The sequence below is a fragment of the Tenebrio molitor genome, chromosome 7 (assembly GCF_963966145.1).
Source record: "Tenebrio molitor chromosome 7, icTenMoli1.1, whole genome shotgun sequence".
Lineage (NCBI taxonomy): Eukaryota > Metazoa > Arthropoda > Insecta > Coleoptera > Tenebrionidae > Tenebrio > Tenebrio molitor.
The window spans coordinates 13730568-13748986 of record NC_091052.1 but is presented as its reverse complement, the minus strand read 5'-3'; the positions used below and the strand labels follow the sequence as shown (position 1 = coordinate 13748986).

The 18419-nt window shown below is 39.7% G+C and overlaps 5 protein-coding genes and 2 long non-coding RNA genes across 8 annotated transcripts; 4 read left to right on the top strand and 3 right to left on the bottom strand.

Moving 5' to 3' along the window:
* The first annotated feature begins 1087 nt into the window (after nt 1-1087).
* On the top strand, nt 1088-10004 carry LOC138135162 (protein fem-1 homolog CG6966). The gene is made up of 5 exons (XM_069053830.1): nt 1088-1330; nt 7382-7544; nt 7597-8016; nt 8074-8263; nt 8315-10004. The coding sequence occupies exons 1-5, from the start codon at nt 1271-1273 to the stop codon at nt 9372-9374; spliced, it is 1893 nt and encodes a 630-aa protein (XP_068909931.1). The 5' UTR covers nt 1088-1270; the 3' UTR covers nt 9375-10004.
* Nucleotides 1337-2655, top strand: LOC138135174 (uncharacterized). The gene is made up of 2 exons (XR_011160885.1): nt 1337-1763; nt 2186-2655. It is a non-coding gene; the product is annotated as an uncharacterized lncRNA (long non-coding RNA).
* On the bottom strand, nt 5697-6637 carry LOC138135170 (uncharacterized). Of its 2 annotated transcripts, none has more exons than XR_011160882.1 (2): nt 6161-6637; nt 5697-6108 (listed from the first exon to the last, which is right to left on the bottom strand). It is a non-coding gene; the product is annotated as an uncharacterized lncRNA (long non-coding RNA). The 2 variants fall into 2 exon arrangements; XR_011160881.1 differs by having other exon boundaries at nt 6168-6637.
* Nucleotides 10005-10047: 43 nt separating the features above from the next.
* On the bottom strand, nt 10048-13215 carry LOC138135160 (E3 ubiquitin-protein ligase UHRF1-like). The gene is made up of 10 exons (XM_069053828.1): nt 12908-13215; nt 12558-12856; nt 12245-12388; nt 12014-12192; nt 11776-11962; nt 11491-11725; nt 11109-11320; nt 10773-11055; nt 10392-10727; nt 10048-10340 (listed from the first exon to the last, which is right to left on the bottom strand). Exons 1-10 carry the CDS (start codon nt 13064-13066, stop codon nt 10194-10196), a joined length of 2181 nt encoding a protein of 726 aa, XP_068909929.1. The 5' UTR covers nt 13067-13215; the 3' UTR covers nt 10048-10193.
* Nucleotides 13216-13341: 126 nt separating this feature from the next.
* Nucleotides 13342-14187, top strand: boca (LDLR chaperone boca). Its single transcript, XM_069053835.1, has 3 exons — nt 13342-13623; nt 13674-13909; nt 13961-14187. Exons 1-3 carry the CDS (start codon nt 13471-13473, stop codon nt 14121-14123), a joined length of 552 nt encoding a protein of 183 aa, XP_068909936.1. The 5' UTR covers nt 13342-13470; the 3' UTR covers nt 14124-14187.
* Nucleotides 14188-14665: 478 nt separating this feature from the next.
* Nucleotides 14666-15485, top strand: Vha14-1 (V-type proton ATPase subunit Vha14-1). Its single transcript, XM_069053836.1, has 3 exons — nt 14666-14826; nt 14875-15162; nt 15215-15485. The coding sequence occupies exons 1-3, from the start codon at nt 14773-14775 to the stop codon at nt 15242-15244; spliced, it is 372 nt and encodes a 123-aa protein (XP_068909937.1). The 5' UTR covers nt 14666-14772; the 3' UTR covers nt 15245-15485.
* Nucleotides 15369-18204, bottom strand: gb (genderblind). The gene is made up of 10 exons (XM_069053832.1): nt 17624-18204; nt 17378-17562; nt 17108-17330; nt 16945-17060; nt 16667-16892; nt 16571-16615; nt 16394-16517; nt 16140-16340; nt 15760-16087; nt 15369-15702 (listed from the first exon to the last, which is right to left on the bottom strand). Exons 2-10 carry the CDS (start codon nt 17541-17543, stop codon nt 15635-15637), a joined length of 1497 nt encoding a protein of 498 aa, XP_068909933.1. The 5' UTR covers nt 17544-17562; nt 17624-18204; the 3' UTR covers nt 15369-15634.
* Nucleotides 18205-18419: the final 215 nt, after the last annotated feature.

The following is an 18419-nucleotide window of genomic DNA, read 5'->3' as shown; positions in this document are numbered from 1 at the left end:
CACCCGTGATAATCACTTGTCCTCCATCACCTTCCGTGATTATATCTTGTATTTTCAATTTTCATTATCTGTTTACAGAAAAATCGATATACATATTATATGTACAATTCTACGTATGAAGTTGCTCGTGATGTCTAAGCTTAATACCTACTCCAATCTCGACAATTTTTCTTTCTCGAGAATTTCATTCTTTTGTAGATATTACGCTTGAATCCAACTTGACCTTTTCAAAAAATTATTTATTTTGCTTTTTATGAAAAACTGATGCAATTCCTTATTAGTTGTCTTCATTTGTCATATTTTTATTGCGTCACTACGTCAGCGTCTTTTGATAGCTTAAAATCCTGACGTGTGCATTTTATGAGAAGAATAAAATAAAATGCAGTAATAAACTGCTCGAAGAAGAAGTTTTCGTAGGTTAGAGATGAGATTTTGAAAACCAAATGATCCAGTTGGCCGTGAAAAGTAAGAGTCGAATCGTAGATTGATTCACACAGCTTTAACTGACAACGACAACTACACTCGTCAATCCTGTTGAAACCAATTATACGTGTTACATAACTGGTTGTGATTAACCAGTCACAATGAATTTTTGTTTACATTTCAATTTTTGGGATTACCGTAGCGTTATCAGTGTCAAAGTTGATCCTGACTTGACCTAAGAGAAAAAGAAACGTCTTTTGAAGTTTTTTTTTTAATTCAACGTAAAAAGGATTGTTTGGTATGTGCGAAATGTCCTGTTTTATCAGAAAAGTAGCATGAAATACGTAGATAAAAAAATATACTTGTAAATGAGGTTATAGATTAGGATCAGTTTTGACAAGATCAACATATTTAAGCCAAAAGTCAAAAACTACATTTTTTTACCAATTAACCTACTTATCAGTTATGTTCATGGTCAGCTGGGTCCTAATCTCTAATCAGTTTAAAAAATTGGTGAAAAAATGATTGGATTGGAGATTTTGCTACAGAAAACGAAACAATTTTTAAGTTGTTGTGAGGATGTGAGGTTTCGCCCTCTCGCGGTCACTAGGCAAAGCAACTACTTGCAGAAACCTGCCCTGCTGAAAACCAGCCGAACAGCTGGCCCTCCATGCGAACGTCCGTTTCTCGGTCGATCTATCAAAGCACGACACAATTGTGATGGCAGTAGTCTATCAGCTGCAGAGTGGTGATGATAGCAATGGATTGTTGTTAATTCATTGTTGCTTCAAGCTGCAGAGATAATTTTCAAAATTCTAACGTTGTTATGTGAAACGTGTGAGCCAAAATGGATCCTAGGAGCCTGGTTTATAACTCGGCAAGAGATGGAAATCTTCACAGACTAAAAGTAAGTAAGGACTCTTCGGACCAAGGGGTTTAATTTTGGAATGCACAAAAATTGCGTCAACTTATCTCTTATCAGTGATCGATTCGCGTCAAGTTTCGATCTTTCTACGTTTTAGATGTTCGATTGTTCTGGCCTAGATGAGTCGAAATCGTGGTAACTGTTAAAAATGACATAACCGTCTTTTGACGGTTACAACTTGAATGGGAGCTTGAAAGAACTGCAAATTTAATTAGGTGGAAACCGATGATGTGCAATTTCGGTGCAAAAATCTTGGGCTATTTTCAAACTATTTTCACAAGGAAGTCTAGTGACAGTTGCCAAACAAACAAAGAAGTCGAGACAATAGATGATTGTAAAATTTTAAGTTAAGAAGAAATGTTAAGACACTTTTTTATCAAAGACAAACAGATGGATCGCTCCCGCAAGGAAATACGTAAATATTTACTTTGGAGTAGCTCCCTTTAAATGACACTATTATTACACGTTTCATAATAGAACACCCATTGCAAACTCCCAGAAACTCAATCTAATTTGTGAGTTTAGCCATTCCAATTCGATATTTTACTGTGCAGACTATTTCGATTATTCTTTGTGTTACTGTCAGTAGTAAGTAAATACCCGAGTCTCTGGTTGTCAGGATCTCATGTTGCTTTCTTGTATTTCAAAAATAAATCCATGAGTCACATGATTAATTACCATTAGATTCGGTATTTTTGGCATTATTCCACCGCTGCAGCCTCGCGTATTTGTGTGAAATTCATATTTTTCGATTACTTGCCGAAACATAAATACACTCCACGAATAATAACGGAAACATTTAACATCAAGCGTATTCACTTTGACTTCTTTTTGTAGTCCAAACAAAGAGATTCCAGCATCGACGTGATTTCCAGAAATGCACAAAACTGGTTTAAACCCCCAACACGTGCATTCGATTGTTTCGAGTGAAAAGTGAAGATTTGGATTTTTTTTTCACACCAGAATAAGTTTCACCGTTGCTCGCTTGAAATTAGTTTTCGGGTTATTCTAAATTTATCTCAAGCGAACAAGATGAAAAACTGCGTGTTTGCTAAGTTTGCGGATGTAGCGAGTCCTTAGTTTGGTGCAAAATCCTCTTTGTGTGTCAGACTCGTCCGAATCGTTTGCGATATTGGTGATCACTTGATCAAATCGGGTCAAATGGGTTAAGTTAGACAATGGGTTGAAGTTGGAGAGCAAATCGATTAAAATGGAACAGATTTCGGCGAAAATCGATCCGTCTTGTTTAAAAGCGAAAGAAAATTGTAGGGTTTCAAAATAGATTCCATCAATTTGACAGAAGTAGATGTCCTTGTTTCATTATTTAAATTGTTCTATTTTTCGGTCCTCACTCGTGCTTGTGTCTCACGAGCTGAACCGGTCAAAAGTTCTGATATTTCAATTTTTAAAAGAACTGAACAATCTACGACCATGAACTCAAAATTTTCCTGGGTAGTAAATGTACAAGTTGAAAAAATGTTGTTTACAAGACTAGATTTTGTTGTGATGAAATTCTACCAGTATTGCGACTCTCCTCTTTCTAGAAACCTATACAGATACCAGGTACATTATGCAAAAGCTCAGACAATTACGTTATCGATAACGCGGTTGCAAGTGCGAAAATAAAAAAAGAGCAGTTTTTCTTGTGCAGGGTAGAATAGACTTTTCATTGATTTACGTCCGATTTTGATTGATACTTTTATGTTGGAAGCAGACTAAACAAGGAAGTTCGGATCGGGACAATTTATCGAACTAAGCTTACAAGTTGATTTTTATTTTTGATTAGAAAGGAATTGAGGTTGCACGTCATGAGTGTCTATTTGCGGAAATCTATAAATAAGTCGAATTTTATATACTATTTAGCAAATTTGCAAATTTTACTTTGCCGATCCAGTTATACGGTGAGTGGTAACTTCACAGATGTACTCCAATAAAACTCGTGTCTGCTTTATAGACCACATAAACAAGTTATTCAGACCTCCAGATTACTCCGCACTTATGAATATTTACGTAGATAATTCGGTACGCTCGACAAGTTTCAAAAATTAAAAATTCAACTTGGAAGTTGAGCAAAACTGCACAAGTTCAGAGCTGAGCCCGTTCGCAAGGTGTATTTTTTGTGACAAGTGAAACGCACTTTCGAATACACTCTTACATAATTTCCTTCATTTTACACAAATGTGATGAATTTGGAACGCATTCGTAGCTCCACAAATCCAAATCGAAATTAAACGTTTCGATCGTGACCAGAATGAATACCTTTGTGGTATTTACGTGTTCTCTGCATGTGTGATTGTAACTCTTCGGGAGTTCCATTTATTTTAGGAAACAAGCCTAGCACAGAGAATTCAATCTACACAAAGAACGAGCTAAACTGATACAATTAGCTTTATTTATGGATAAATATTTTGACCGAAAAATCCCAGAAAGTGTCGAAACGAAACAGTCACAATCCTGTAAAATCCACTATGTAACTATTTTATACTGCAAGTAAATTTATGTAATAATTACTGTTAATATGCAATTATCTACTCTGGCTTGTACTTTGGACTCATGGTATGATCGTGTCAGATCGAATATTTTTATGCAGTTCTGTGAAAAGCGAAAATTGAACTGGTATTTTTCAACTCGTTTTGAGTTTGCCGGAACCATTACCAAGTAATTCTCTGGCTGATACAATAGAAATCAAAAAATCTCCACAATACTGTCAATGTTTGCCTTTTTAATATAATTACATATTATTACTCGAATTAAGAGAATATAATTAAATTTTAATGACAAGAAGATACGCCTTTTACAAATATTTATGGGGCAAGTTGCAATTTCCGTACCGTGGAAATGAAGCAATTTCCATTCCGATAATGGATGATTATTATTGACCCAGACTGTCATTGTTTTCGGTAGAAAAATGCATGTCCGAGTTGGTGAAAGTGATTATGTAGACCCGTTTAAAGAGACCGTTTTGCAAATCAGTTGCATATTTATGAAGCTACATGTTGGGTAATTTGAAATGAATTTTTTGTGGGGTTCACGTTTCGAGATCATTTCAATTTCGACAGATTCATTACCGACTACCACAAGGAAAACTATTTAAATTGATATTGCATTCTCTGAATGATTATTGTTTTAGTGCGCGGTGAAATATGCGGAAAATAATAAATTTTCACCGTATTTAGTCAGCGAAGGCCAATCACTTTGCTGCTATAAATTATGGTCGACCGCTATTGTTCGTAAATATTATAACATAATTATTTTAACCGCAATTATCACAGATTGATAACCGAATGTTTGTGGTCTTTTTAGAATCAATTCTGACCGAATAGTATTCTGTGTGTCATTCTAATCTTTGTCGAATTAAATCTACCAAAAGCAGTTTCGACTACGAGTTGACAAGCCTTCCTCAACATACGCAAACGTCCCGGTAAAGGCCACAAGATAATAATAATGCAGCGACAACATTGAACGGGCTTGCTACATTCGTCTACAGCTTCCGCCTTCAGCAATTATTCCATATAGAGATTTTCAAGACCGCATGTTGATCTTGACGTCTACGGGGCGATAACATCATTAAACAATAAAAAATATGCATCACAACCATTGAAATTCGAGGTTGAATGAGATCGAGCCGTTCCCCGCATACGGAAAAACACAAAATTTATTTTTCAGCTGTATTTGAGATCGTGTATTTTGAATTGATACAAACAAGGTTATCTATCCTATTATCAACAAGTTTTACAATGTTTTGTAAGAGACATCACTGGATCAGGGGAAATCCATTCCGAGAAACAGGATTTGAAAACTTGTTACTTCTGCTCGACCCAGTGGATTAATTCAAAAACACTTTTTTTCTTTACGTAATGCGTTTTAATTATTTTCAAGAAACGACATGTTGTTTGTTGTTGTGTGCGTTACAGTTCGGTTTATGTAACGACTCGATAAACACCCTTTGGTAAACAAAAATTCCCAATTTGCGTTTTACTTTCGTTCGTGGAGTATTGACCAACTCGAAAAATGAGGAAACGCCATTATTAACGAGTGCCAATCAAACCGTATCAAGACTTATTAGTCCCAGACGTCTGTTATACAACCGACCTTGGCATTCGTATAATTTTATTATGGCACGCATCAACTCCAAATTCTTTTCCGGAAAAGAGCAAAATCGGAATAAAGCCCCTGAAGGACGCAGTAAACAATAACGTTGTTTGTCGCGGTTAATCTCTTCTCGGTAACTCCACCGAGTTGCTCACGTTGTCTTGTTCATTCTCTCCGAACTAATCAGCACTACTTTTACTACATGTCGCGTTCATTCATCGAAATTCGCCTTGTCATGAACAAATGCGAAAAACTATCGCTCAACGATTATTATTTATTTTTTGCTGCATTTATTTATTTTTCAGTATTACCTAAAGAGTGTGAGTTTTGCCAAAAATTATTTGGCGTGAGACGAGCTCTGTCTATTATTAGTTTTTTGAACGACATGACATTCATACATTGAAATCTTCTTTTTTTCATTATTTCCCACCAGGTTTTACGCAAAACTGGACCCGGATTTAAACACCAGCTCCATTTTGGGTAATTTATCTTACATAAACGCACCATCATCGGTTGGAAGATTCAAAGCCATCGCTGCACAAGATTGAAAAAATATTTAATATCGGTGACCCATTTTCGCAGCTATTGGTGTTATTTGTCCGATCGTTGAGTATTGTACGAGTGATAATTTTTCGTGAAACCTTACAGTGATTTAACATTGCCAAACACTAAAATAGAAAGCGGCGGATTACTTCATGACGTTACCTACTAAATACCTACTAGTTACCGTATTTTTGCTCGAGGAACTGTTCCTCAACTCCGTATTCGACATAAATAAATGTTTAATGAACTAAGGGAATAATTGAAGCTGGCAACAAATCGCTAAACATTTCTTTGGCTCGAATAACTTGATTTGAAAGTGTGTCAGACAAACTTTATTCCGAGCATTTTAACTAAAACCAAAAACTTTCAAATTACCTAATTGGGGTCAATGGCAAAGGTCGGCCAAAACTTTGAACAATAATGATATAATCCTGACGTAAAGGTTACGAGAAATGTGTCCAAATTTTTTTACGAATCGGTTGCACCTCTTGTGGTTCACTGCAAGATAAAAATCAGAATTTTTATTATTTTCAACAGTATCAAACGATCTATGATCCAACGTATTCAAAAACATTTTCTTCCAAGTAATAAATTAATAAAATTAGAACTTTTAATATATCGTCGCCGGCCATTTTCTAAACTTAATCAGCTGTCAACAACGTTCAAGTTTGGCAACGTAGTTTTCAGAGACGACTAGATGCGGGAAATTTTTTTCAAAATTTTTTAATATCCACGCTCTTGTACTGATTTTTTTTTCTTGTGATACATTTCGTCCGTACCCAGGGGAAGCGACTTTTTGGATCGATTTGTTCAAACGTTTTGAATGTTAGATGATTTGACATCGTGAACAGCTGATTATTCGCGGTCATGCAACGGTGCCAAATCTAGTTGACGTAAATGTCAACTGTCAAATCATTTCTCATTTTTAATTTCCAACAACAATGTTTAAAAACGAAGGGGAGCAAATGCAATAGTCACCCAAACTCCAATAAAAGATTAATCATTTATCGATTTTGAATGATCGACTCGACCAATTTATAACTTGATGGTTTTAAAATTTCTTCCGTTTGGTCAAATATTAATTATGCAAACCGAAGACATAATACCCACCGATACGCCTAATTAAAGTTTAATGGGGTATCCTGTGTAGATGTCAGAACCGTTTAATTGAATATTCCGGTCAGTGAAGTGGGTCATCCGAACAATGTTATTGTTTTTGGATTACCTCCATTGTGAAGTACCTGCGGATTAAGAAACGGAGTTATTGGAGGTAACATTTCAAAATTTTGAATAGTCGGACTGTCACACGGTGCGTTGTCGGTGTCGCGACTGTTTATTACTGTCTTGACTCTTCTCGAAATCGCACTCAAGTTTGATACAGCGTGGGTATCGTTTCAGTCGTTGCTCCAGTACAGCAAGACTAAAGAAGAAGTTTCCATGCTCGTCACAGCTAAGACTTCCGGGGCCACACCTTTGGTCATCGCGTGCAGAAATGGCCACTACGACGTCGCCGAATACTTGATCGAAAAATGTTGTGCAGACATCGAACAACCCGGATCTGGTAGGTCGGAAGAAACGAGTGTGAGTTTTTAGACGTGCAGACTGTTTTGCAGTGATGTTCGACGGGGAGACCATAGAAGGAGCGCCTCCGCTGTGGTGCGCCGCCGCCGCCGGCCACTTGGACATAGTGAAGCTGCTGGTGTCTCACGGGGCCAGAGTCAACAGCACCACGAGGACGAATTCGACGCCGTTGCGAGCCGCATGTTTCGACGGCCACTTAGAAATAGTCAAATACCTGGTGCAGCACGGGGCCGACATAGAAGTGGCCAACAGGCACGGACACTCGTGTTTGATGATAGCCTGTTACAAGGGCCACATTCGAATTGCCAAATATTTACTTAGTTTAAAGGCTAGTGTTAATAGGAAAAGTGTTAAAGGTAATACGGCTCTTCACGACTGTGCCGAATCGGGCAGCCTTGAGATACTTAAATTATTAATAGAAAATGGGGCGACTATGGATGTCGATTCGTACGGTAAGTAAAACAGATTTGCGTCGATTCGTACCTACGAAACTTGTTGGGTCGTTTCAGGAATGACACCGTTGTTGGCGGCCGCAGTCACCGGACACAACCACATCGTAGAATATTTAATTAAACTTCCGAGCCTTGTCACGAGGAAAGAAAAAATCGACGCTTTAGAATTGTTAGGAGCGACGTGTGTCGACAAAAAACGTGATATGGTTGGTGCTTTAGAAGTTTGGAAACGTGCAATGCATTATAGGTAAAAAGTAGGAAGGAAAAAAATGAGGTTTGACTCATTTTGTCGGTTTAGATATCACGACGACGGACCGCCGATCATGAAACCGCGCGTCCAGAAGGTCTCCGCTTACGACTACGTCGTCGAGATCACCGACCCCGACGCTCTGGACGACCTGATGGCGGACCCCGACGAGATGAGGATGCAGGCTCTGGTGATGAGGGAGCGCATCCTGGGCCCAGCCCACCCCGACACCAGCTACTACATCCGCTACAGGGGGGCGGTGTACGCCGACGCCGGCAAGTTCAACCGATGCATAGAGTTGTGGAATTACGCCCTGGACATGCAACAGTCGATGCTGGAGCGCCTGAATCCCATGACCCAGAGCAGCTTGTTCTCGTTCACCGAATTGTTTTCGTTCATAATGGGCGAAGAGGGGAAGCACACGACGCGAGGTCGCCTCGTACCGCCCATTGACGTTGTTGAGATATTGAGAGTATTTAAGAAAGCCGTCAGAGAAGTAGACCTAGGTAGCCAGATGTTAGAGAAAATGCCCAATGTTGAGAGAGATATGACTTATTTAACTCGCGTTCTCGTCATCACCCTGCACTTGGCCTGCCTGCTGACCAGGATGCTGGAACACCACGACACCACCGAACAGATCACGAAGGAGATACACAAAGCCGTCTACGATCTGGTCAAGCTGAAGATTCGAGCGCGCTCGGGCCGCACCGCCTTGCATCTGGCCTGCTGCAGGGACGCGGCGCTGCTGGGGAGGTACCCGGCGTGTCAGTTTCCCTCGGCGCATCTCGCCGAGGTGCTGCTGAGGGTCGGCGCCGACCCCAACACCAAGGACGACGACGGCAACACGCCGCTACATCTGGCGGCGATGGCGCGACCGTGTCCCGCCAACATCGCCCAGGTGCTGCTCAACCACGGGGCCCACCTCGATCTAGTGAACAGTAACGGTGAGACTTTCGCCAGTTTGCTCAAAGGACAGAAAGTGCATCAGTTAGTGAACACTGCCAAGTACACGGGACTGAGTTGCGCCGCCGCCCGCATCATACAGCAGTTTAAAATTCCTTACAAAGGTATCGTGCCAGCCGCTTTAGAATCTTTCATCGCATGCCACTGATTCTGTTATAAAAAATACAACAATTTGTCAACATCTACAATTAAAATATTTCGAGTGGAGTGTCATTTTGTAATTTGCAATTTTTAACGATTCGGACCGATGCATGATCAAAAGTGTATCGAGAGTCAACACTAGAAACGGCGTCTGTACGGATGTCAAAAATTATTTTGTTTTTGATGCGAAGAAGACGGACAGATGTGATAGTTTCAATCAACGTGAATCGAGTTGCTCGTTCATGAAAAACGGGTCGGTTCGCACACCAAGCGTGACTAAATGTTTTACTTTTGTCACATCCGAGAGAGTTAGCGGGAGTTACGGACCAGTTAAACTAGTAGAATTTTCATACGTAGGCTATTTCATTGTTGATAGAGAAAATTTTACGGTCAAAATTAAACGAAAGTAATGAAATTGTTTGTAGTTGGTAAATGTAATTAAATGCGATTACTTTAAATAAATTTAATTGTAGGTCAGGTAAATGTTTGTATGTACTATGACTAAAATAGTTTGTTCTATTGTCAACTCCATTTAAACGGAACAAATATATTTTCGTTGTGTTGTATTTTAAACGTGTGATTTTTATGAGTGCTGAATATTTACAATAATCTAGCTATATAAATTTTGTTAAACAAATTTGTGTATTATTGCTCCCGTTGGTCGAGAGGTGAAATGCGAATTATTTCAAAAATCATTTATTATGTAGTCATAAAAAATCCATCCTTGCCGGTAACAATAAAAAGTAAACGATGTCATAAAATTATAAGTTAGAAATTACCCTACTTAAAATAGTAAAAAAAATTGAAACATAAGCGTAAGTTAACGTCAGCGTCCGGACTCGTACCCGGGAAACAGAGCTTTCAAAGCTTTCCCCAGATTCTCGTTGACTTTCATCGCATAACTGTTACCCAGTTCGAATCGACACCAAGGACAAGCGTAGATTTGTGCAGCGAACGATCGCTTCAAGCAACTCTGAAACGGGACGAATTAGAATGCAAACAATCTCGCTTCGCTTCTACTCACTTTGCAGACGTTGTGTTTACAATCGAGCGTGACCGGCTCGTAGACGATCTCCTGGCAACACACGCACAAAAACACCTCTTCCACTTTGTTGAGAAATTTCTGTTTGCCTTCGCCCAACAACTCCTTGCACTGACTCCACAACTTCTCGTTGTCTTTATCCAGAGCGATCGCTTTGTTCACCTCCGTGCCGACCTTGTAAGCTTCGATTTTTTGCTTCTTCTCCACCGTCAAATAGTTCGTGATCGATGATGCGTCGGGAGAGGTTTGGTGTTTTCTCTTGGTGGCTTTTTTGACGTTCTGTTGGGCTCCTTCGGCTTCCAAGTGACCTGGCGGGTACTACAATTCGATTAATCGGTACTCGAGATTCTTAGATTCGCTTACAATCATGTCGAATTCGCGTCCTCCTTTAGCCCACGGTGCCGGATTCGGGTCGTCCCTTCTGAGCAAGTAGCGCCACACGACGAACCCCGACTTGCCTTTCTGGGGGTAATACTTGACGACTTTGTAGATTCCGTCGTATCGGTTCCCGTCGACCGGCGCGTATTTGGAATGTTTGCGCAGTTTGTAGTTTCTGACCACTCTGACCGGTTTGCCGTTCCTCCAGTCCTTCGCCTCGCCGCCAGTCTTGTCGTTGAACTTCACGTTGCAGTTGAGGGCCAGCGCTCTAACAATCAACAATTAACAATTCGGACATTTTTCTTTGCTGTCGATTATTACTTGTTCATCCTGGTCAGCTTCTGGTCGCAGCTTTGTCCGTTGACGCGCTTGTTGCCGGACAAGTCTCGTCCGCCGGAACCGGTGTAGTAGAATTCTTCTCCGTTGTCGATGTCGTCCTCGTAGCCGCCGCTCAACACCAAACTGTAAGCCCCGTCGGATTCGCGGCCGTGGATTCCTGCGACGTGAGGTCTGTGAATTCCAGCCTCAGACACCTAAAATACATTTCAAATCTCAAAATATGTCAAATGCCAAAAACGTCACGAAATTTAAAAACTAATTGCTTGTCACCGAGTCAGAGCTGCCAACCATATAAAACGGAAAGTACTAGGAGGTAAGTCTGCCAACATGATTTTTTTACCTAGCAATGAACCCTTAACCTCACCTGTACCCTGAACTTCCAACAAGTGCCCACTTCGACTCCCGGCACGGGTCCGTAATGGTCTTTGGGCACGATCGTGCATTCACTTGTTCTGCCCACACACGCCATTCCCTTGCCCCAGTCGCGACTAGTGGCGCCCTCTTTGTAACTAGCCATCTTCATTTTCTTCTTGCTAGTTTTTAGCTTCTCGCCAGCTTTTACTATCTCGCTGTCGTCAGTTTTACAACTGGGACAGTACCTGAAATTAACAATGATCACGTGGTAACAAAATATTACAAAATCGAGTACCATTCTGGATCAGAAGGAACTTCCGATAATGGTGGATCTAGACATGACAAGTGATAGGCACGGTCGCACTCGTCGCACAACATCAAAGTGCCTCGACTCTCTTTTTCGGCGCAGACGTAGCATCCACACTCTCTACATTTCTTCGTAACGACGTCTTTACACTTGTTGCAATAGAGCGGTAATTTCCCTAAGAAATAATTGTTCAATGATTGAAAAAAAAAAACATTTGAGAACTCACTAAGCGGAATCGCTTCGTCCCAATTTTCCGTTCTCTCAGTCAAGAGACTCGGTTTTTCAATCTTCATAATTTCGTCGTTGAATTTAACGGTGCAGTTCTCGAGTTTTGCGTGATTTTTGCCCACCAACAGTGTTCCTTTTATTTCCCTTCTTGTAATTTCCTTTATCTCAAAATCGTACCTACAAATTTGCTTATCACAAGAATACAAAAAAAAAAAAAAATGCTACTCACCAATAACCGCGTTCCTTGGGACTTTCGATATTGTAATTGACAAAAACGACCATTGCGGGCTGAAGCTCTTCATTTGAAAAAGTATGACGCGCGCGGGGTCTGATATCGTCAAATTTAACTTCAATGGGGGCAGTTTCCACATTTCTAAAACAGGAGATGAAAGAGTATTTAACTGTTGAAGCGTTTAATAAAGTACTTTGGAAAAGGAGTACTGTTAAAATTCTCAAGTCACTGACACTGAGTGTGTTCATTCTAGACGTGTTCCATTTTAAAAGCAAGGTCATTGGTGAAAGGGCTCATGGGTACTACATACCTATCCATACAAATTTTAAAAACTAAGTCACTTTCTTGTACAACCTGTTCGTCATTTCCCTGAAAGATATTCAATATTTTAGCCTCAAACCAGGCCCCGTGATCGTTATCTATGACGTCGATGCGGTCGCCCTTTTTGTAGTAACGACATTCCACTTCCGTTCGCTTGGGCGCCCCATTTTCGCTTTTTTTTTGTACGTTGGGACTCGTATTTTCCTTTTCACCGTCAACTTTGATCAACAGTTGAACCACATCGTTCAATTTAATTTCGTAATCGGTTATCCGATGATCCGGAATCAACTGAAACCGTTAAATTCTAACCTCAACTTGAACAATAATTCCAACAACTACCTGTTTGCCTCGATAGTATAACTTTTGATGCTCGATTTCCACATTCCTCTTGTCGTAAATCATGCGCTGCAGTTCCTTAATTAGGGCCGTTTTGGATACTTTCAATACCAAATCGTTTTCTTTGGTTGTGGAGGTTAGTTCTCGGATTCGTACGTGCATCTTGAGGCGTTCCTTCTTCGTACACGTTGATCACCGATTATTAACGCACATTTCATTCAACAAAAACACAACGGTGTCGACCTAAAGTCGCTTTTGGTACATTTGTGAAAAACGCGGGAAAACGAGTCAGCTGTTTACACACCGTCACCTCTTCAAGCAGAACAGGAAACAACAAAACAAATAATTGCACGGCAAATACGCCTTTGCGCAGACGTTCAGAAGAATAAAAATTGGCGGTTTTAGGCTGCTGCGCAAGAGATTTTCAAAAGAAAGTCCACTCTGCAAGATTTTAGCAGTGAACTTCCGACAGAAATCTGATTTATCGGCAAGAAGCAAAAAATGTCATCCATTTGAGAGGACAAAAGTTGGGTTAAGATCATCCGCTTGCTGCCATTTTCCCAAAAATGAGCAAATTCGTGATCTTTGTGGTGTTGTTGAGTTTGCTGAGCGCGTCCACGCCGAAGAAATTCAAAGGAGATGAGAAACCAGACTGGGCGAAGAAAGACATCAGAGATTTCACGGACGCCGACATGGAGCGGCTGTTGGAGCAGTGGGAAGTAAGTCGCAAGGACAAGTGCGGTAAAAAATCGACAGTTGCGGGTTGTAGGAAGACGACGAACCGCTCGAAGAAGATGAGTTGCCCGAACATCTGCGCCCCATGCCTCAGATTGACATGAGCAAGCTCAATCCTGAGGATCCGGAGAGTTTGTTGGAGGCGACAAAAAAAGGGAGGACGCTGATGACGTTTGTTAGCGTGTCAGGGAGTCTTAGCAGGGATGAGACTGAACAGTTGACAAAGTTGTGGCAAACTAGTCTTTGGAACAATCATATTCAGGCAGAAAGGTGGAGTAAAGTGTTTTGTTTTTAATCAGTTGTGATAAATTTTTGTTTCAGGTATCTGGTGGATGACAATAGGGCGATATTTTTGTTCAAAGATGGATCACAAGCTTGGACTGCCAAGGAGTACTTAGTGCAGCAAGAAAAATGTGAGAGTGTCACTATTGAGAGTAAAGTGTATCCAGGGAAATTTGCAAAAAATGTAAAAGAGGAATTATAACGTAATATTTAATACTTTTTGTATATTTTTGTTACATTTTTTAATAAAGATTATTTTAAAAGTGTTTTTATCCATTTTTTAACCCAGCCTTGTTCCTCTACTGGTCATTTGTAGAATTTTCATTAAAAGTTGCCACTTCTTTCTGCAATTCTTTCACAACCGTGGCGAGAACTTCAGGATTGATACCTGCCTCACACAGTCTTACACATATTGATAGAGCTTCCGGGTCCAACCCTGTACACAGCAACTGAGATATCTCCATCAGCGCTTGGAAAGTTTCTTTGGCGTCTTTGATATTTGTCGATTTTGAATTGGGCATCTACAACAACAGATTTGCGACGCCACACGGAAAACATAAAACTCACCTTAAATTTTTAAATTATTGTTGTGTTAATTTTTAGGTTATTATTTTAAAGCAACTCTCTCTCGCACTCATTCCCTTCCCTATCGCGATCACTGTCTAATAAGACCACCAATACATTTCGATTTCCCTTCTCTTTTGCGCGCACGTAACGGTGCCCTTCTCTCACTCTGTCAGGTTGACAGTCCTGGCTGTCAACTGTCATCTGTGTGTCAGGTGCTTCAGTGGTCAGGTGACGGACTTTAAATTTATTTTATTGAAATTTGAGGGCGGAATATTTGTGTCACGATGGCCTTACACGCTGCTATGAAAGGAAAACTGATTTCCGTGATCGGAGACGAGGTACTGCATAAAATTTTGCCAGTTAGCCTGTTTTAGAAGTTGTTTTAGGACACTTGTGTTGGATTCTTGTTGGGTGGAGTTGGAGAAATCAACAAAAATCGCCACCCCAACTTCTTGGTGGTGGATAAAGGCACCGCCGTCAGCGAGATTGAGGAGTGCTTCAAACGCTTTATCAAGAGGGATGATATTGATATTATTTTGATCAATCAGAACATTGCTGAGATGATCAGGCATGTTATAGATGGTCACTCGTCGCCCATACCTGCTGTTTTGGAAATTCCTTCAAAGGATCATCCTTATGATGCCAGTAAGGACTCAATTTTGCGACGCGCAAAGGTAAATATAATAAATTTAATTTTGTATTATTCACATTTTTGGTATCTTGCAGGGAATGTTTAATCCAGATGAGATGTTGTAAATATAAATTGATAAAAGTGTCATCAATATTGTAATTTAGGTGTAGAAGACAGTGTAAAAGTGTAAATACATTCCTTGATGTAAAATTATCAACCCCTTGGGAGAAAATGTAAAAAAAAATGTGGTAAAGTCAAAAAATTCTTATTTATAAATTAGTGATGTCATACAAAATGTACAACAGCATTAAAAGTTAAAAATCACAGTATACAAGTATCCAACAAAATAAAAGAGATCCTGCTTTCTGTGTTTGGTAAAAACTATTAAAATTACTGCTCCTGCTAAAAAAATGAATATGGCTAAAAATGCATGTAAAAATATGGTGATGAAGCTCAGGTGATCAATAAATATTATAAATAAAAATAATACTAGCACAACAACACTTGAGAAACTCTTATTCTTCCACATCTTCATCTTCATGAGCAGCAACAAAGATTTTTTGGCATATCTCTGTTAGTTTACCTAAAAATTAAAAAAAACATGTTTTTTTTCCAAGGTAAATTATAGTACATTACATACCCATCACGTTTTGGTAAACTAAAGGCTTATATTGGTCTACAACTCCAAAGTAGTAAACAGGCATTCCTGACAACGTGATCAACGCACCAATTCCCACAACGAGAGGGGTATCAAAACAAGGAAAAATAATTAGGAACAAACAAATAAGGACAAAAAGAATAGGAAAAATAATGTTCACTTTGATGGGTCTCATTATGTCAGGCTTCTTCCACCTCAAATAAAGTAATCCAGATACTGACAGCATCATGAAGAAAGATTCTACAATGGTGCAGTAGGTGATGAGAGTGTGGATGTCACTCATAAGAAGCATGAAGAGAGACAGAATGTTCTAAAAAAATTATAAACAACATTGGTTCCGGCGATGGTGTGATCAGACTTACTAGGAAAACTAAAGAGGGCATTGGTGTCATCTTATTGACATTCAAATGCGACAGCATGGCGGGAAAGTGACCATTTCTGGCACCAACATACAACATTCTAGAGGAAGTCATGATATGAACACTGAGACCGCCAAACGCTGATATGGCGACCATCACGGGGATTATCCACGCCCCTTGGCCCAACACGTTGTTAGCAAATGTCTAAAAATTGGGATTGAGAAACAAAAAAACAGAAATGTGTAAGTGGTAAATACCACAGCAATGGCATCTGAAGACACGAGAGCGACAGGCGTTAGCACCGACAGATACGCCATATTGGCCAAGACATAAATGATTGTGACCAGTGGTAACGAAATATAAATCGCCCTTGGAAGATTTCTACAATAACGAAATTTTAATTAATTAGCAAAATTAATTTTTTGAGAGCTTACACATAAGGATTTTTCAGTTCCTCTGTCATGAAATTCAGATAATTCCTAAAACATAACACAAACTCGTATTTTTTCAAGTATAATCATCAACTTTACCATCCAGAGTAAGAGAATATTCCTGAATAGAACCCATTTGCAATCTTGCCCACGTTTGTGGTGGTCCCTACAAACGCATTATCAAAGTTCTCAACGTGCCCCAACCCCATCCACACCACGCCGGTGACGATGACGAGGACTAGCGCTCCAATTTTGCAAAACATGAACACATTTTGTATTTTAGTGGTGGCCTTGACGTTATACCCATTCAAAAAGGTGAGAAAACCTGAATTCATCACGTTACATAAAGATTTTTTTGTCCCAAGTTGTACACTTACATATTGTGGCGGCGGCTACGAATTTGGCGCCCTCTAACGGCAAGTCACACTGGTAGAAAAACGGCTGAATAACGTACTCGGCAAACGTCATCCCCATGATCGCGTTTGTTGTGGGGCTAAAATAAAATGATCTAGACTGGGTCTGTGGAGTTTACTGACTTACACAAAAATTAGATTTGCCGCCCATAAATACAGAAAAGAGGGGAGAGGGCCATACGCTTCGTAAATGTATGCATAGTCGCCCCCCGATTTTGGTATCGTCGTGCCCAACTCTGCATAGCAGAGGGCTCCAATCATGGAGAGGAGTCCACACATGACCCATATGACCAAAGAGAAACCAACTGAGCTCACTTGTTGGATTATTCCCTTTGGTGAGATAAAAATTCCTGAAATGTGACACCTCAGCTGGGATTGTGGCTTTTTGAGGACTCACCTGATCCAAAGATTATTCCCAGAATAATCGCGACCCCTTCCAACAGTCCCAACTGCTTCTTCATCTTCACTTTTTCTTCTAAAACCTCCACTTGTGGGGTTTCTGCAGGGGATAGCAACATGTCTTCTGTTGTAGATTTGACAACTTTGGTATTGTGTGAAGGCATTTTGGTGGCGTGAGATTGTCTGCAAGAGAGAAGCGGCTAATAACGAAAACGCGGTCACTCTTACATCATTCTTTACTTACGTTTACTTCTTTATTGACTAGGTCGAGAATTTATCAGATTTTTGTTGGTTCAGCTTAACTTTGTAACGCGATAATCCTAACTGTAATAAATCTATTAATACAGTCTACATTTGTAACACGTGCATTTTTTAGGTTATAACGGTTGCGATTTTACGCACGGTCGAACCGGAACCAAAAATACCTAGAACCATCAGGTTCATGACCAGTAGATTCAGTGGATTCGTTTACTTTTTGATAAAATGAATGCATCAGTGGATTGGTGCGGTTTAAACCGGGAGTCTAAAATTGGGACAAATTAAAAATTTAACGAAAATAATATCCAAACGCAGAACTTCGTAATTTTCGCCGGAAATTGATGATTCCTTCGTATTTTTTGCAAAGATTTGTAATCTCCGACTTCATTTAAAAATATTTACTTTATTGCAATGTTTTTGCAATTGAACTTCACTAATGGCAAATAATCTAATGGCCTTTTTGCCTTTATCGACGTAAGACGTCTAGCGGTCTAGCTTTACCTTGTATCCATTATTTATTTATGAAAACTGCACAAATTTTATAAGTACTTATAACAAGTCTGTATTTTGATGCTAATGTTTCGTGGTTTACGCAAATTACAAATATTTTTTTAAAAATATTTAAATAAATGGCAAGTGGCGCCATTACGAATCCTCCTGAACTGTTCCGACGTGGTTCCGACCAATGATCACACAACATTTTAAATTCTTCGCGCCAAGTTGAAAATAAAACTTGTTTTCCAGTAGCACGTAATGCACTTTTTATCAATAATGAATGCACA